Raw genomic sequence first — 20,140 nt, forward strand, 5'->3', positions numbered from 1 at the left:
GGAACGTTTGAGGACTCGGTCTATACTCGATGGGTTTAGAAGGATGAGGGGGGATCTGATTGAAACTTACAAAATATTGAAAGGCCTGGATAGAGTGGACGTGGGGAAGATGTTTCCATTAGTAGGAGAGACTAGGACCCGAGGGCACAGCCTCAGAGTAAAGGGAAGACCTTTTAGAACAGAGATGAGGAGAAACTTCTTCAGCCAGAGAGTGGTGAATCTATGGAATTCATTGCCACAGAAGGCTGTGGAGGCCAGGTCATTGAGTGTATTTAAGACCGAGATAGATAGGTTCTTGATTGGTATGGGGATCAAAGGTTACGGGGAGAAGGCGGGAGAATGCGGTTGAGAAACTTGGCCTAATTTCTGCTCCTATGTCTTATATCTATGGAAGGGGGAAAAGACAGGATTTTGGTTCAACACCCATCTCATCCAACAGTGCAGCACTCAGTACTGCACTGAAGTGTCAACCTGGATTATGTGCTCACATCTGTAGAGTGGGACTTAAATCCCCAGCTTTTTGACTCTGAGGTGACAGCACTATCACTGAGTCACAGCTGACACATACCATTAAGTGCCAAGATCCATTCAGACCTCTGAAAATCAACTTAACGAAACAAAGTCAAAATAAAACTGGAGAGTTAATCACTCAACCTATGCAAGGTTAACAGCCATAGCAAATTGGCTATTGAGAGTATGAACAGTATTTACTTAAAAGCATTGATCTTTTGTGACCTGTAACAGAATGACACCAGACTAGCCTACCTATGATTGGAATTCATCCTTACCTTTGCAGTTTCATTGTTCCAGTCAAATTCAGATTCATAAAACCCAAGATACATCACATCTCCTTTAACTTCAGAATCTGAGCACAACAAAAAAATTAAAGCTAAAATGCAAACTCTGTCTTGAAAGTAGAGTTAAAAATTTGAGAACTATATGCAGTGTTAGACAAACACTGCATTTATATTATAGAGCTGGCAATGTAGGCAACTCAATTTTGTCAGCAGCGCTGTAAATAGCATGTCAGTCCAGGGTGACCCCTCTGGCATATAGACCACCTTCCACAGGTAGCTCCTTTCTATGTCACTTGTTTGCATTCAGTGCTTTGCCTCTAGTCAGCATTTTGCTCTTGCCTCCAAGCTCTCAACTCACCTGTTAAGAGGTCAGCATTGCAGTTTTTACATCTCTGGCCTGTACAATCCTTTCCCCCAATTTTAGGGAAGCTTTCAGGCCAGAAATCTACAAACTCATTCTGAACAACACAGCAGGTGCAGTGATTTGTCAGTAACCTGCGCACCAGCAGCCTTGATATAATGCAGAAGCTTTCATAATATAAACACACAAAAGTATTCAACTATTTACTTAGAACTTGAGCATGCATAACAGCATCAGACATATGGACTGGCATGCAATAAGAGGCAAATAGTTGAAAATCACACCTTCACCACAATTATTTTCTGCATTATAATGTAGAAAGCGAAATCTAGTGTGAACATTTTATGGGATTAGGGCAACATTTAGCCAAAGGCAGGGACAGTTTACACACCTACCCGCTCAACTGCAGCAGGTGTATAACTTTGAACGGGGGGTGGGAATGGGGAAGTAAAATATCTCTATATCTTTGCACAATGAATGTTAAATATCTGTGACTATACTGGTATATAGTCAAGCCAAATTAGTAAGAACTTCACAGCTATACAAAGGCATTTTGAATCTGATTTCTGTTGGCAGCACATACACAAGTCCTCATGGTGTGCAATGCTTCTGATTTTGGCCCAGTTTTGGCTTAGTGGCTACAAGAACTCCAACAGATTCCTGCACTGTTTATTTCAGTACAAGGTTGCAAGTTTAGTTCACTAAAAGTCGGAGAGAGAAATAATGCCAACTTTAACATTGGAGTGAGATTGGTTCAGTTTATATGATTGACAGTGTGCATTTAAAAAAATAGGTAGGATATCCTAAACGTAAAGTCTCAGTAATTCTTTTCTGGGATATAAAGAGATTGTCGGAAACATGGAGTCAATCTCAGAAACTCATCTGAAAGTTTTTTTTTGGGGCGGGGGGGGTGGTGTGTTGTTGGGAAAACAAAGAGAATTGGTTTGAAGTTGCACAAAACCATCTGAATTTAGATAGCCCCCCACGACGTTAAAGCAATTTAAGAGAATACAGGAGAGAGAGTGTGAGAAAAGCTGAGAGCCAACCTAATTTAGAGAAGATTCAAAAATGTAACATTAACAGAAGCATCCATATTTACCTTCTGTGTGATACTGCTTGATATGCTGGCCATAGCAAAACTCATACGTCCACCAGTCTTTGGTCTGTAAGGAAACAACAAAGAAAAGCAAGCTCCAACAATGAAACATGCAGATTTGACACTGAACAGCAAGTTAACCAAACCAGTCACCCCGAAAATCACACTTCTCTAATACAACAACTTTAGTGAAAAAAGGGAAAGATCTAATATTTCTTACTGTAGAAAGACACTTATTTTTGCTTCAGGTCAGTTGTTCCTTCTCCTTGTCACTTCTACATTTGAAAAGTTGAGGGCATGGGTAAGAACTAACATTTTATGACAGTTTATTATCTAATCACAGCCTGCTTGCAGATGCCAATGTGCTGTGCTCCGTTGTTAACTTTTGTTCTACATGCAAGATGACCAGAAACAATTTTAAGCAACATTCCCAAATCAAAGGACTCGTATGGAAATATACTGATTCTGTGTTAGTGAAACACAAACTCTCCTCTTCCAATAAAAGGTCAACATTGAGATTGAGTTCTGGTTTCAATTTCAGCCACCATTTGCATCTCTACAATTCTTCACAATGTTTACATTTAAAATGCAGTCTTTGGAAGTTACACAAGAAAAAGCAAGTTGCAATGCACCAGAGATACAGGAAGGGCTACTGTGCTAATTACATGGAAGCACATTGCATCAATCTTGTTGGACACTGCCAGCATTGGAGGCCCTACAACTCTGTTGGCAAACCCCGTGTACTGTGGCAGTCAGCCCAACAGATGGCAAAGGATCTGGTGTTCAAGTCCTGGCCTATTCAGCACAAGTCTATATTCGGCCAGAATGGCAACATGAAAATCCTTGAGCAAGAGGAGGAAGTAAAATAAAGAAAGCAAAAGTTTCCACTCCTAGTCACGGTCGTAGGATTAAGCACATGTGAACATCTGGCAATGTCCTGTGATACCCCTACAACGTTAAACAAAGTACTGTTTAAACTTGTATGAAAAATGGCTAACAGGATGAGTAACCAAAGGGCTTCCAGTAGCAGAACTGTACTGCAGGAAGCAGTAAATCCCCCTAGGGTGAAGAAAATTAGGGAGGGAGCTTGGTGGGGGAGAAAACAGCTTTCAAATGTCAATTAAAAATGCTGATATGTGTTCTGACGTTACAGCATTGCACGACATTCAATTTGCAATTTGATTTTTTTTTTAGATGAGGGGAATAACCATGAGTGAAGCCAGGGAAATATTTAACAACGCACAGGTTTAAGAGAACAATACATTTAGCTTCATTCCTTCAAAATAACAACCTCACCTTTACAAGACAAGGGGCTGCCTGCATTGGTTTCAACAGCTCAGAGATCTCTAGCCCAGAGTAGGACTGTGTTTCATCTTCAGATTCCTGCTGAAATTTCATGGCTTGAACCGGCAGCCTGCACTCATACATCTGCTTATATTTGGAAGAAACTATGACAACATCATCCGATTTAGTCTGCAAAGAGAGAAAACGCTCAATTAGACAGCATTTGCAATGTCAAATTTGTACCAGTAACAGACTACCCTGTGCCAGTTCTTTCACCCCAGGCCAGGGATCCAATCCAGTTCAGACTAATGGATCAAAGAATTCCTTCAATAATCAAGGACATGACATGAAAAATGCTCGGGCAGTAGCAGTCTATTTGCTAGTGGGTACAACTCAATGCCACAAAACTAGCCAACAAATTACAGCCACAGACCAGATGGTTGATGTGAGAAATAGAAGTATCACCCTGGAACATTAAAAGGTTTACACATTCATGCTAATTTCAATTAACAGGATGAGAAATCAAACCCGAGGCATTTAATTTGGTGAATTTTAATCTGATTTTTAAACGGTTAAAGAAACGTTGACACTGAATTACCTAAAAGGTTGCCCTGATTGGTCACTAATTCCTGGCTTTATCATTTGTATAGTTTAAAATAAAACACTACACGCTATATTGTATATAATGTTATACAATTATAGAAAGTATTTCAGGTGTCAAGTGAACAGATATGCATTATACAAAGGCGCATTTAAAATTCTTAGAAATGCTTAAGTGTTGCGTGCTCTCTTTTCAGACGTGTAAAGTTTTGCAATTTACTTCCACTGAAATTTATAAATCAAAGTCAATTAGTTTTGTATATACAGTCACACATTGTGGATTCCTTTTAAATTTTCCCACAACAGTTGAATCTAATAAAATGAAAAACAAACTTAACCACAGTAGCGGACTAAACGGGGTGTCACTCGCCAAAGGTCTCACAGGGATTGCTGGAAAATCTCATCATTTTCTGCAACCACCCCCTCCCCACCGAATCTTGGAAGTTCTGTTCCATAGGTTCCAGTACTTCAAGTGCCCATTCAAGACAGTGCTCTGCTGGAGCTATTTAACTACAAAGAGCTGCCCTTGAGAAGGTGGTGGTGAGCTGCCTTCTTGAACTGCTGCAATCCATGTGGTGTAGGTACACCCACAGTGCTGTTAGGAAGGGAGTTCCAGGATTTGGACCCAGCGACAGTGAAGGAATGGCGATATATTTCTAAGTCAGGATGGTAAGTGGCTTGGAGGGGATCTTCCAGGTGGTGGTATTCCCAAGTATCTGCTGCCCTTGTCCTTCTGGATGATAGTGGTTGTGGGTTTGGAAGGTGCTGTTGAAAGAGCCTTGGTGAGTTCCTGCAGTGCATCTTGTAGATGGTACACATTGCTACTACTGTGCGTTGATGGTGAAGGGAATGAATATTTAAAGTGCACCCATTATTGCCTCAGCCGAACTGAGCTAACTCAATGTAAGCCAGGGGTTGGACCACCAGGTCTCCAGACAATCTATCCATTCAACAGACCACGATGCAGCACAGCACTAGAGTGCGAGCCCAGATTTTGTGTTCATGCCTCGGATGTGGGACTTGAACTCACAACCTTTTGACTCAAAGACAAGAGTGCCACCAACTGAGTCACAGTTGACAATATACACCCCCAAATACTGCAATTATATTTTGCCCTGATAGCAGAACAGCCAAGCCAACTCTTCTGTAGAGATAGGCTTGTAGCTTGTTTCTCTGGCAGGCAAGGAAGAAATCAGGAGAAGTTGAAATTTCACTGTGCTATATGTGGAATTTTCACTTCATTAGACCTTAACTACTCAAACAGGAACAGATACTGCTCCAGTCTTCAAGTGCAAAGGATAGAACTGATACCTCCAGAATGTTTTCTCTAGTACAGTCTCTCTCTACTTGGTAGATAAAGCAGCGATTAATAACCTGTAGACAAAAGTGCATCGCTACCTAGTGGAGTTCAAGAAATTTAGGGTCAGAAATTCCTTCATCAAAAATGGAGGAAATATTTCTTTATTCTCCAAGGTGAAGAAGCTGGAGGATGGGGCTATTAGATATGCAATTTCCATGAATGCAATTTTGCCAGCAAGAATGGAAACTGAGGAACCTAATCAGGGCATCTGCAGTAGTGATTCTTTAACACTTTATAATTAGCCACTTCATTAGTTAAAATGTCAAAATTCACTGTTGCAGACGTGTGATTTTTGGTGAAAATGGCTGAGCAGTGCAAGTGAGGAAAATAAACAATTTAATGATGAGGTCCTTCCAGCAATGAAGCTCCCAATGGGATGCAAGAAATACATTTTGGAAATAGGAATTTAGGCAGTTAGCAAAGACAGCAACACCTCCCCACTCCCACATTGCCCCCACCCCTTGATTTCACACCACCCCCCCTCCCCATGTCATTGAAGGGCAAACACCATCTTAGCAATTCACAGAATCTCAGTGCAGAAGAGGCCCTTCAGCCCATCGAGTCTGCCCCGACACGTGAGAAACACCTGACCTACCTACCTAATCCCATTTACCAGCACTTGGCCCATAGCCTTGAATGTTTTGACGTGCCAAGTGCTTATCCAGGTACTTTTTAAAGTATTTGAGGCAACCCGCCTCCACCACCCTCCCAGGCAGTGCATTCCAGACCATCACCACCCTCTGGGTAAAAAAGCTTTTCCTCACATCCATTAAGGGGAGTTTGGCAGAAACTGCGCAACATGAAGATCAGCACATTGCAGCAGCACAAAACATTTATGAATGTGGAGGAATACGGTAATTAAAGATGTATGCGAAAACAGAAAACAGTATGGAAGCAAGTTAGAGTGGAAATACCAAAGTGATTCAAGTTACATTATACATGCCATGATTGCTGCGAGATAAGATCTGGCAACAGTCAATGTTTTATAAATAGAAAAACAATCCAAAAACAAGGCAAGACATCGTCCCGTTTTGATTCAGGTGTGCTTGGTCTGGCTCCAAGTAAATCAGGAACAATCTGACATTATGACTGCAAGAAGTAAATACCCATTAGCGCTTATTTACATTTTGATTTAGCAATGTGTTAGCTAAATGCAGAGCATAACAAGCCATTTCAAAACAAACAAAAAGAAAATATGGTGCTGCACTGCATCCTCTCACTTAGACCACTGGCTTGGAGTGTTTAATTTTAGATTTGACCTTTTCAGGAATGAGTGTCACTATTTTGAACCAATACCCTGGGGCACGTTAATTTGTAATGCTTTCCCTCTCCAGGGCCCAGCTGTCTATTAGTCCACATGACAGGTCAGGTATCGCCTGAAGAGAGCAAGTCATTAATGGTGCAGTTGCAATGTACGTTTAGTGCCTGTGACATTGCCTTGCTTGCCACATTGCTGGAAAGGTTGCCAGCTTCACAGCAATCCCAAATACAGAATGAGCAACAAGACAAACTTGGGGATGTTTTTGGAACCACTCTCATTAAACTACAGATCAATCAGTGCCGATAACACAGAAGTCAATCCACGTGCAGATTGATGGAATGCACGTACGACAACCCACATGCACGAAACAAGTTGGGACATCTAAAATTTTTAAAAATATTAATTAAGGTGCATGTTTCAAGTAGTAATTTTGCAGCTCTCTACTCCACAAGGAAGATACGTCCAATTTCAGAGCCTTCAACTCTTTTTCTCGCTCTCTCCTACTTCTAACGATGTAGATGAACAGCTCAATGCCACAACATTTGCTGCACCATCCCAGAAAACATGTGCACACTTATATGGCACCACTTACGACCTCTGGACATCCCAAAGTGCTTTACAGCTAATTCAGTTTGGTGGAGAAAGGACAAAGAAAATATAAACTGACAGATTGTCAAAAACCTAAAATTCACAAATGCCTCACAGGAAGAAAATCTGCCACCCCTACCCTTTCTGACCTCCCTGTGACTAAATAACATCTGCAGTGTCCTGGCAAATTGCTGGTAGGGTAGCTAGGGATGAACAGTAAATGCAGCCTTGTCAGCACCACCTGCATCCAAATTTAAGGCAGTGAACAACACAAGTGCAAAGGAACTGCTACTCAGCCAGTAACAGCATTTTTTTAAGCTTTCTGGCTGTGTATTCATTTACAGGACATAAAGCACTGGAGTGCACAAAAAAAGAGCATGCACAAGGATGGTACCAAAACTGAGATATTACAACCATCAGGAAAGGGTTTATGCCTTTAGAAAATGATGAATGGGTTGGGCAGGGTAGATGTGGATATGGTGTTTCCACTTGAGAGAATCCAAAATTAGGGCCATAGATACGACAGTTACTAATAAATCCAATAGGGAAATTACTTTACAATGGTGGGGCTCACTGCCACAGGAAGCAAATACTTTCAAAAGAAAACTAGACAAGTACATGAGAGGAAAGGAGATAGGAATAATGTACTGAAAGGTTACAGTAAGTCAGACAAACCAGGAGGAGGTTCATGTGGAGTATTAACACTAGCACAGGCCAGTTGGGCCGAACAGCCACTGTGGCTCAGGGTAGCAGGTCACCAATATGCAACAGAGAGGTGACTAAACACAGCACTGAATGTCTGACCTCAGCTATGTTACTGTGAGAGGCGCTAAGTGGAAGCCAAATACCTCCCAAAAGGGTAGGATAGTCACCAGGCACTTGCCAGTTCTGGTATACAGGCTAGTTGCTTACCCACCCTCAAAGCAACTGAGGAACAGAGTCACTGATTCCAGGAAAAATACTTTCAAGGCAAGACATTTACACAAAGAAAAACCCTTAGGCTACAGGTAAACATGGCACAAGGGACCATGCAACTGCTTCATACAGAGTGAATCAATATTAGCTGTGCTTTGTACACACCAAATTGCATTCTGGCACTTTGCTCCATAAAGAATCAATAGAAAGAAAATAATGAGGACTGCATGAATCCAAGTAGAATCATGGAATCAGACTCATAACGGCACAGGAGGAGGCCATTTGACCCCATCGAGTCCAATGAGCAATCCAGTCAGTCCCATTCCCCTGCTCTATCCCCATAGCCCTGCAACTTTATTTCCCACAAGTGCCCATCCAATTTTCTTCTGAAATCATTCATCATCTCTGCTTCTACCCCTCTCACAGGCAGCAAGTTCCAGGTCACTACCACTCACTGTGTAAAAAAGATGCTCCTTACATACCAACCCGCATCTCTTGCCCAAAACCTTAAATCCATGTCTCCTAGTCTTTGTACCATCAGCTAACAGAAACAGCTTTTATCTACCTTATTTAAACCTGTCAATCTTGTACATCTCGATCAAATCTCCCCCTTAATCTCCTATGCCCCAAGGAGAACAATCCCAGCTTCCCCAACCTAACCTTGGAGCTAAAATCCCTCATCCCTGGAACCATTCTGGTAAAACTCCTCCGCACCCCATCAAGGATCCTCACATCCTTCCTAAAATGTGGCAACTAGAACTGGACACAAAACTCCAGTTGCAGCTTAACCAGGGCTTTATGCAATTTTCTCCCAACACAGAAAACACAACAAAGGAACAGGTTATTTCTTTCAACTGGTCCACGTCTGTGTTTATGCTCCACATGAGCCTCCTCCTATCAGCAAACCCTTCTATATCTTTCTCCCTCGTGTTTATCTAGCTTCCCCTGAAACACATCTACACTATTCACTTCACCAATTCCCTGTGGGAGCGAGTTCCACATTCTAACAACATGCTGTGTAAAGTTTCTTCTGAATTCTCATTTCATTTATCAGTGACGACTTTCATAACCTTAAAGACCTCCATCAGGTCACCCTTCTCTTTTCTAGAATAAAAAGTCCCAGCCTGTTCAATCCCAATTTCACAGGTACAGTATGGTTGGAAATAACACACAAACTCAGTCTAAGGATAAGTTTCAAAAGTGCAAAGCCAGTAAACTTAGTCTGACCTAGAGATGCCTATTCTATCATTTCACCAATGTCCATTGAAATTGCTCTGCTCACCAACATTTATCATATTAAAAGCCTTACAAATAAATGATCCTGCCACACTAATTTCCATGCACAGAACTTCCCAAAAGCTGAGGGTATTCAGTCAACAGTTCTAAAACTGAACAGCTGCAAAGCTATCTTAACTGTGGTTTCTTTAGTTTGCATAAGCCATGTGTGGGGTTTAATTTTGGTCTGTTGAAAGAGGAAGGTGACTCATTGTGTTGCTGTTCAAACAGGGACCAGACTACCTAGTCAAGGTGACGAAATAAGAGCCAAGAGCAGAGTCAGTCATGCTGGTCCAGGAAACAAATTCAAAACCAACACTATTTATTTTGGAATACAATTTGCAAGCTATTTGGTTTCACTCATATTTTAGGATATGTTTTGAATTCACTCTGAATAGAGAACCCTTTGTGAAGTTTAGACCATTTGCAGTCCCCAAAATGTAGCTGCTACACCCCTCTTTCTTACATCTCAGTTAAGCGCCAACAAGTAACACCACACAATAGTGAGTATGCACCCACAATTCACAGCATGGCAGATTCCTGATCTCAGACATACTGCAGTAGGAGGTTACTGAGTGAAGGCCAAGCACTGTGTGGGGAAGAGGTGGGGGTTTAGAAAGCAGAACTGGGAAACCCAGATGGCACTCAGCAGGAACTGCTTGCCAACCTCTCTTAGCTAGTCACTAGCTCCAGGCTGGACTTAGCAGAGGCTTAACCAAGCTTGTATTTCTGTATCACCTTCCAGTGTCAGGGCATCCCAGTGTTTCGCACCCAACAAATGCCTTCGCAGAGTAGTCACCGTTGTAATGTAAATGCAGTAGCCAATCTGCATAGTTAGATCCCACAAACAGCAAATTAATAGATTAGCTGATAGGGGGTCTCCAAATATCCAGTGTTCAAAAATGGAGAGGAAACACATTTGTGGTCTTTTGCTTTGCTTATCACCTTTCAGTTTGCTTCTTTCCCAGCCGTTAAGACAAATATCTATCTGTACAGATAGAGAAAAATACAGTATACTCTCAATTCAAATTTAATTCCAATTAGTTGAATTTATAGCATTAAATTGCTACTTTATCATCTCGGGTATATAGCATAATTTAGTTATTGGATAATTAAATTTTTTTAGCATAAGAGCAATTGAATCATCAAGGGTAGTGTAGCTGATTAGTGAAACCTTACTATCCAGGCTCAGAATTTTTTAGCAATTACAATATAACAGAACTGACAAACATCAGCAACAACTGAAAATACAGGCATTGAAGTGTGACCAAAGAAAACATTCATGATACGAGGTAGCAGAAAAGCTCCGAGTACAACCGTTACATTTCCAGATTTCTGATGAGGACTAGCACTCAGAAGGTCTTGATACAAGCTGTTAAAAATACTGCTGTACATGTTAGCCAAGTGGTAGCACTAAGTCTCTGGGCTAACATTTCAGTGCTATAATGAACAACGTAGGTGCAGTCTTTCAAATGAGGCTCCGTTTGTCCTCTTGGATGGATGCAACAGATTCCATGGCACTATTCTAGGCAGGCAGGGGATTTTACCTAGTGCCCTGGCTATTAATTACACCTCAACCAACATCAGAGTTGTCATCAAACCCGCTGACAAGGGTGGTGCTGTTGTTGTCTGGCGCACTGACCTCTACCTCGCGGAGGCTGAGCGTCAACTCGCAGACACTTCCTCCTACCTCTCCCTGGACCATGACCCCACCACTGAACATCAAGCCATTGTTTCCAGGACTGTCACTGACCTCATCTCCTCTGGGGATCTCCCTCCCACAGCTTCCAACCTGATAGTCGCCCAACCTCGGACGGCCCGCTTCTATCTCCTACCCAAAATCCACAAACAGAACTGCCCCGGTAGACCGATCGTCTCAGCTTGTTCCTGCCCCACAGAACTCATTTCTCGTTATCTTGACTCCCTTCTCTCTCCCTTGTCCAGTCCCTTCCCACCTACATCCGTGATTCCTCTGACACCTTACGTCACATCAACAATTTCCAGTTCCCTGGCCCCAACCGCTTCCTCTTCACCATGGACGTCCAATCCCTCTACACCTCCATCCCCCACCAGGATGGTCTGAGGGCCCTTAGCTTCTTCCTCGAACAGAGGCCCAAACAATCCCCATCCACCACTACTCTCCTCCGTCTGGCTGAACTTGTTCTCACACTGAACAATTTCTCCTTCAACTCCTCTCACTTCCTCCAAATAAAAGGTGTGGCTATGGGTACCCGCATGGGCCCCAGCTATGCCTGTCTCTTTATGGGGTATGTGGAACATCCCTTGTTGCAGTCCTACTCCGGCCCCCTTCCACAACTCTTTCTCCGGTACATCAATGATTACTTCGGTGCCGCTTCGTGCTCTCGTCAGGACTTGGAAAAATTTATTAATTTTGCTTCCAATCTCCACCCCTCCATCATTTTCACGTGGTCCATCTCTGACACTTCCCTTCCCTTCCTTGACTCTCTGTCTCAATCTCTGGTGATAGACTGTCCACCAATATCCATTACAAACCCACCGACTCCCACAGCTATCTCGACTACAGCTCCTCACACCCCGCTTCCTGTAAGGACTCCATCCCATTCTCTCAGTTCCTTCGCCTCCGTCGCATCTGTTCCGATGATGCTACATTCAAAAACAGTTCCTCTGACATGTCCTCCTTCTTCCTTAACCGAGGTTTTCCACCCACGGTCGTTGACAGGGCCCTCAACCGTGTCCGGCCCATCTCCCGCGCATCCGCCCTCACGCCTTCTCCTCCCTCCCAGATACATGATAGGGTCCCCCTTGTCCTCACTTATCACCCCACCAGCCTCCGCATTCAAAGGATCATCCTCCGCCATTTCCGCCAACTCCAGCATGATGCCACCACCAAACACATCTTCCCTTCACCCCCCTTATCGGCATTCCGTAGGGATCGCTCCCTCCGGGACACCCTGGTCCACTCCTCCATCACCCCCTACTCCTCAACCCCCTCCTATGGCACCACCCCATGCCCACGCAAAAGATGCAACACCTGCCCCTTCACTTCCTCTCTCCTCACCGTCCAAGGACCCAAACAACACTCCTTTCAAGTGAAGCAGCATTTCACTTGCATTTCCCCCAACTTAGTCTACTGCATTCGTTGCTCCCAATGTGGTCTCCTCTACATTGGAGAGACCAAACGTAAACTGGGCGACCGCTTTGCAGAACACCTGCGGTCTGTCCGCAAGAATGACCCAAACCTCCCTGTCGCTTGCCATTTCAACACTCCACCCTGCTCTCTTGTCCACATGTCTGTCCTTGACTTGCTGCATTGTTCCAGTGAAGCCCAACGCAAACTGGAGGAACAACACCTCATCTTCCGACCAGGGACTTTACAGCCTTCCGGACTGAATAATGAATTCAACAACTTTAGGTCGTAAGCTCCCTCCCCCATCCCCACCCCCTTTCTTTCCCCCTTCCCTTTTTTTTTCCAATAAATTATAAAGATTTTCCTTTTCCCACCTATTTCCATTATATAAAAAAAAAACCCCCACTAGAGCTATACCTTGAGTGCCCTACCATCCATTCTTAATTAGCACATTCGTTTAGATAATATCACCAACTTTAATTTTAACACCTATGTGTTCTATTGTACTATTGTCGTTGACATCTTTTGACGATCTGCTTCTATCACTGCTTGTTTGTCCCTACAACCACACCTCCCCCCCCTCCACCTCTTTGTCTCTCTATCTCTCCGCCCCCCACACACACACCTTAAACCAGCTTATATTTCAACTCTTTCTTGGACTCGAACACAAGTTCTGTCGAAGGGTCATGAGGACTCGAAACGTCAACTCTTTTCTTCTCCGCCGATGCTGCCAGACCTGCTGAGTTTTTCCAGGTAATTCTGTTTTTGTTTTGGATTTCCAGCATCCGCAGTTTTTTTGTTTTTATCAGAGTTTATTTGGTTATTTGCCTCATTGCTGCTTATAGCATATTGCTGTATACAAATTGGTTGCTACATCTGTCTATATCACAACTGTAAAAATATTTCAAAAGTACTTCATTGTTTGTAGCACATTTTGGGGCACCCCAAGGAGGGGAAAGTCCTACATAGATTCAAGTTCCATGAAGTTAAATGAAGCTGTCAAGAGCTTAAACTCACAGAAACAGCAGAGCTGGGAAATGTAGGTTTGAAGTCAGATAATGAAAATTAGTTTAGAGATTCCAATGCACGCTTACCTTTCGTGGTGAGGATGTTTCTATTCAACAGAGCTAGAATGAGGCATCTACTAAATAAAACACTGTCAGTATTGGGTGCTCCACTTTCTCAGGACAACTCGAATACAAACATAAGAATGGGGGAGCAGAAGTAGGCCATTCGGCCCCTCGAGCCTGCTCTGCCACTTGATAGGATCACAGCTGATCTGACTGCAGCCTCAACTCCACTTTCCTGCCTACCCACTATAACTTTGACTCCCTTGTTAGTCAAGAACTAATCCAACTCAGCCTTAAAAATATTCAATGATCCAGCCTCCACTGCTTTCTAGGGAAGGGATTTCCATAGACCCTCAAAAAATTTGTCCTCATCTCAGTCTTAAATGGGAGACCCCTTATCTTGAAACCATGTCCCCTAGTTCTAGTCTCTCCCAAAAGGGGAGACATCCTCTCAGCATCCACCCTGTCAAGCCCCCTCAGGATCTTAGATCATCTCTCATTCTTCTAAACCCCAATGGATACAGGCCCAACCTGTCCAATGAACAATACATGTGGAGCTGCCAGTGTCACCTACGTTCTGCAAATTAAAAACAAAATGGAAAGATGGGGAGACAGTAGCCTAGTGGACTAGTAATCCAGAGGCCCAGGCCAATGCTCTGGGGATGCTGATTCAAATCCCACCACAGCAACTGGTGGAATATAAATTCAATTAATAAACAGGGAATTAATAGCTAGTCAAATGGTGACCATGAAACCATTGCCTATTGTTGTAAAAACTCAGTTCATTAATACCCTTTAGGGAAAGAAATCTGCCGTGCTTACCTGGCCTGGCCTATATGTGACTCCAGACTCTCAGCAATGTGGTTGACTCTTGACTGCCCTCTGAAATGACCTAGCAAGCCACTCAGTTGTATCAAAGTGCTATGAATTATAAAAAGAATGAAAATGGACAGACCGTCTGGCATCCACCTAGGCACCAGAGATGACAACGGCAAACTCAGCCCTGTTGACCCTGCAAAGTCCTCCTTACTAGCATGTGGGGGCTTGTGCCAAAACTGGGAGAGCTGTCTCACGACGAGTCAAGCAGCAGCCTGACAGTCATGCACATGGAATTGTACCTTACAGATAATGTCCCAGTCACCACCAATGCCATCCCTGGCTATGTCCTGCCCCATTGACAGGACAGCCACCAGAGGTGGCTGCACAGTGGTATACAGTCAGGAGGGAGTTGTCCTTGGAGCCCTCAACATCGATTGCGGACCCCACAAAGTCTCATGGCATCAGGTCAAACATGGGCAAGGAAATCTCCTGTTGATTACCACCTACTGTTCCCCCACCCCCTCAGCTGACGAATCAGCATCCCTCCATGTTCAACACCACTTGGAGGAAGTAAGAGGGTGGAAAGGGCACAGAATGTACTCTGGGGGTATTTTAAGGTTCATTACTAAGAGTGGTTCACTAGCGCCATAGAAACATAGAAAACAGAAGCATAGAAAATAGAAGCAGTAGGTCTTTCGGCCCTTCAAGCCTGCTCTGCTATTCAATATCATGGCTGATCTTCTATCTCAACACCTGCTCTCTCCCCATACTCCATGACATCTTTAGAGTCCAGCTATCTATATCCCTCTTAAATATATTCAGTGACTTGGCATCCACAGACCTCTGTGGTAGAAAATTCCACAGGTTTACCACTCACTGAGTAAAGAAGTGTCTCCTCATCTCAGTTCTAAATGGCCTACCACGTATCCTGAGACTGTGACTCCTTGTTCTAGACCCCACCCCCAACCAGAGGAAACATCATCCCTGGATCCAGTCTGTCCCGCCCTGTCAGGATTTTATTAATTTCAATGAGATCCCCTCTCATTCATCTAAACTCTATTGAATGCTGGCCTAGTCAGCTCAATCTTTCCTCGTATGACAATCCTGCCATCTCAGGAATCAGTCTGGTGAACCTGCACTGCACTCCCTCTATGGCAAGTATATCCTTTCTTAGGTAAGGAAACCAAAACTGCACACAATACTCCAGGTGTGATCTCACCAAGGCCTTGTACAGCTGCAGTTAAGACATCCTTGTTCCTGTACTCATGTCCTCTTGCAATGAAGGCCAACATACCATTTACCTGCTTAATTGCTTGCTGTACCTGCTTTCAGTGATTGGTGTACAAGGACACTCAGGTCCCTTTGTACACCAACATTTCCCAATCTATCACCATTTAAATAATACGCTGCCATTCTGTTTTTCCTACCAAAGTGTATAACTTCACACTTATCCACATTATACTGCATCTGTCATGTATTTGCCCACTCACTCAGCCTGTCTAAATCACCTTGAAGCCTCTTAACACCATCCTCAGTGCTCACATTCCCACAAAGTTTTGTGGCATCAGCAAACTTACAAATATTACATTTGGTTCCCTCATTCAAATCGCTGATATATATTGTGAATAGCTGGGGCCCAAGCACTGATCCTTGCGGTATCCCACTAGACACCATCTGCTACTCTGATGAAGACCCATTTATTCCTACTCTGTTTCCTGTCTGCTAACCAATTCTCAATCCATGCCAATATATTACCCCAAATCCCATGTGCTTTAACTTTACACACTAACCTCTTATGTGGGACGTATTCAAAAGTTTTCTGAAAATCCAAATACACCATATCCACCGGTTCCCCCTTATCTATTCTGCTAGTTACATCCTCAAAATACTCCAGTAGGTTTACTAAATATGATTTCCCTCCCATAAATCTATGCTGACTTTGTCTAATTCTATTGATATTTGCCAAGTGTCCTGTTGTCACATGCTTTATAATAGACTGTAGCATTTTCCCTACAACTGATGTTAAGCTAACCAGTCTGTAATTTGCTGCTTTCTCCCTCTCCTTTTTTAAATAGTGGGGTTACATTTGCCAACCTCCAATCTGCCAGGACTGATCCAGAATCTACAGAATTTTGAAAGATGACAACCAACACATCCACTATTTCCATGGCCACCTCCTTTAGTACCCTGGGATGTAGATTATCAGGCCCTGGGGATTTATCAGCTTTCAGTCCCATTAATTTCTCCAGCACTATTGTTTTAGTAATACTAATTTCCTTCAATTCTTCCTTCTTACTAGACCCTTGGTTCCCTAGTATTTCTGGGAAGTAAATTGTGTCTTCCTCTGTGAAGACAGAATTAAAGTAGTTGATTAATTGCTCTGCCATTTCCTTATTCCCTATTTTAAATTCTCCTGTTTCAGACTGAAAGGGATCTACATTTGTCTTCACTAATCTTTTTCTTTTTACATACTCATAGAAGCTTTTACAGTCCACTTTTATGTCCTTTGCAAGTTTACTCTCATACTCTATTTTCCCTTCTTAATACATCTCTTGGCCCTCCTTTGCTGAATTCTAAACTGCTCCCAATCCTCAGGCTTGCTACTTTTTCTAGCAGCTTTATATGACTCCTCTTTGGATCTAATGCTATCCTTAATTTCTTTTGTTAGCCATGGCTGGACCGATTTCCCTGGTGTGTTTTTGCACCAAAAAGGAATGTGTAACTGCTGCAATGCATACATTTGTTCCTTAAATATTGGCCATTGCCTATCTGCTGTTTAATTCCCCAAAGTTCCCCAATCTAGCACTCACGCCTTATATCTTTGTAGTTTCCTTTGTTTAGATTTAGGATCCTAGTTTCAGATGAGACTACTTCACTTTCCATCCTAATGAAAAATTGATCACTGTTCCCTAAAGGACCCCACACAAGATTATTAATTAACCCCTTCTCATTGCAGAATACAAAATCTAGGAAAGCCTGGTCCCTAGCCAGTTCTTCAATATACTGATCTAAAAAAAATCAGCTTGTACACACTCCAGGAATTCATCGGCCACAGTATTGTTGCTAACTTGGTTTGCCCAGTCTAAGTAGATTAAAGTCATCCACGATCACTGTAGCACCCTGGTTAAGTGCATCTCTATTTCCTGTTTAATGCCATCCCCTACCTTACCATTACTGTTTGAAGGTCTATAGACAACTCCCACTAATGTTTTCTGCCCCTTGTTGCTTCTTCGCTCCATCCAGACTGATTCTACATCTAGATTTTCTAAGCCAATATCCTCTCTCACTATCACACTGATTTCATCCTTAACTAACAACAACACACCACCTTTTCCTTTTTCCCTGTCCATCCTAAATACTGAGTACCCTTGGATATTCAGTTCCAAGCCTTGGTCATCCTGCAGCCATGTCTCCATAATCACAATCATATTGTACCCATTTACATCTATTTGTACTGTAAATTTGTCTACCTTATTGCAAATGCTCTGTGCATTCAGATACAGCGCCTTTAGACTTGTCTTTTTACACATTTATTTTGAACTAAGGCCCTATTTGCTGCTAGCATTTGCTTCCTCTGCCTTCTACTTTTCTCTGCCTTTCATTCTTCTTTGTTCCCCTCTCGTGTCTTTCTGTTCAGGTTCCCATACCCCTTCCAGTCCAGTTTAAACCCTCCCCCACAGTACTGGTAAATACCCGTGAGGATATTGGCCCCAGTCCTGCTGGGGTTCAACCCATCCAGCTTGTACAGGTCCCATCTTCCCCAGAATCGGTCCCAATGCCTCAGGAATCTAAATCCCTCCCTCCTACACCATCTCTCCAGCCACGCATTCATCTGGTCTATTCTCCTATCCCTGATCTCGCTAGCACAAGGTACTGGATGCAATCCAGAGATTACCACCTTCAAGCTCCTGCTTTTTAATTTATTTCCCAGCTCCCTAAATTCTGCTTTCAGGACCTCATCCTTTTTTTTAAACCTGTCACTTATACCAATATGGACCACGACCTCTGGCTGTTCACCCTCCCCCCTTCAGAATGTTCTGCAGCTGCTCAGTGACATCCTTGACCCTGGCACCAGGAAGGCAGCATACCATCCTGCTGTCACATGTGTGGCCACAGAAACATCTATCTGTTCCCCTTACAATAGAATCCCCTATCACTATTGCTCTCCCACTCTTTTCTCCCCCTGTGCAGCTGAGCTACTTGTGGTGCCACAGACTTGGTTCTTGCTGTATTTCCCCGAGAATCCATCTCCCCCAACAGTATCCAAAACCACAGATCTGTTGAGGGGGAGATGGACCCAGGGAACTCCTGCATTACTTGTCTAGTGCTCTTACTCTGTCTGGTGGTCACCTATTCCCTTCATGCCTGTACACTCTACCTGAGGTGTGGCCACCTCACCATACATGCTATCCACGAAGATCTCATCCTTGCGGATGCTCCACAGTGACTACAGCCTTAGCTCCAGCTCCGAAACACTGATTTCAAGTAGCTGTAGCTGGAGACAATTTCCACACACAAGGTCGCCCTGGACATTAGTCATGTCCCTGGCTTCCCACATCGCACAGAAGGAGCCTTCCACTTGGCTGGGCTGCCTTGCCATGACTTACCCTTAAGTTATTCCCTTTACTTTTACTTCCTCTAATTTAAAGGATATTAAGGACAGAAGAAATACTCAGCAGGTCCTACTTACCATGGACACTGTTGTTCTTATTCAGGAAGGTAGAAAATGAAAGGATCCCCTCTTCCCTCTTCATAAAACTCCCTCTCTCACCAAACTCCAAGTTAAGCACTCTAATGTGGCCCAAAGCAGCACTCCAATGCAGCTCACCATCACCTTCAAGGGCAATAAGAGATGGGCAATTAATGCTGGCCTAGCCAAGGTCACCCACATCCCATGAATTAATAAAGTCAAGATAACGCCATAGGATCCATCAATGCCCATGTCATCAATTAGACATTGATGCCTCATGCACCACTTTCCCCTATCAGTAGTAATGCTAACTCCTGGGACAAACAGGAACAGGAAACAGAAACCTGCGGCCAATTTCAGGAATAACCTGTTGGGAAATTCCACCCTGACTCTCCAAGGCAGTTAAAAAGGCACCAGGTTATCTACGACATGTGGAAACATAGGAGCAGGAGTAGGCCGTTTGGTACTTCAGGTCTGCTCCACCATTCAAGAAGATCATGACTGATCTGGTTGTGGTCTCAGCTCCACTTTCCTTCCTATCTGTCCCCTATTTGCTCCCTTACCTAACAAAAATCTATCGAACTGAACCTTGAATAAATTTAATTACCCAGCCTCCATTACTTTCTGGGGGAAGAGAATTCCACACACCAATGACTTTGGGAGAAAAAAATTCTCATCCGTCTTAAAAGGGGGGCCTTAAACAGTGCCCCCTAGTTTTCGTCTCCCCCCACAAGAGGAAACATACTCCTAGTATCCACCCTATCAAGACCCTTCAGGATCGTAAACGTTTCAATAAGATCACCTCTCATTCTTCTAAACCCCAATGGGTATAGACCCAACCTGTTCAACCTTTCTTCAAAAGATAAGCTCCTCATACCAGGAATGAGTTGAGTGAACCTTCTCTGAACTGCTTCT

At 43.3% G+C, this 20,140-nt stretch overlaps 1 protein-coding gene across 3 annotated transcripts in view; it reads right to left on the reverse strand.

Annotated features, from left to right (window-relative positions):
- os9 (OS9 endoplasmic reticulum lectin) overlaps window positions 1-20,140 on the reverse strand; it is a 60,276-nt gene that overhangs the window by 32,022 nt on the left and 8,114 nt on the right. For all 3 annotated transcript variants that reach the window (XM_041180482.1, XM_041180480.1, XM_041180481.1), the window contains exons 2-4: window positions 3,551-3,727; window positions 2,258-2,321; window positions 789-865 (exon numbers count right to left, since the gene is read on the reverse strand). In XM_041180482.1, the coding sequence (XP_041036416.1) occupies window positions 789-865; window positions 2,258-2,321; window positions 3,551-3,727 (318 nt within the window). The remainder of the gene's footprint in view (window positions 1-788; window positions 866-2,257; window positions 2,322-3,550; window positions 3,728-20,140) is intronic.

Source organism: Carcharodon carcharias, chromosome X, assembly GCF_017639515.1.
Source record: "Carcharodon carcharias isolate sCarCar2 chromosome X, sCarCar2.pri, whole genome shotgun sequence".
Taxonomy (NCBI): Eukaryota; Metazoa; Chordata; class Chondrichthyes; order Lamniformes; family Lamnidae; genus Carcharodon; species Carcharodon carcharias.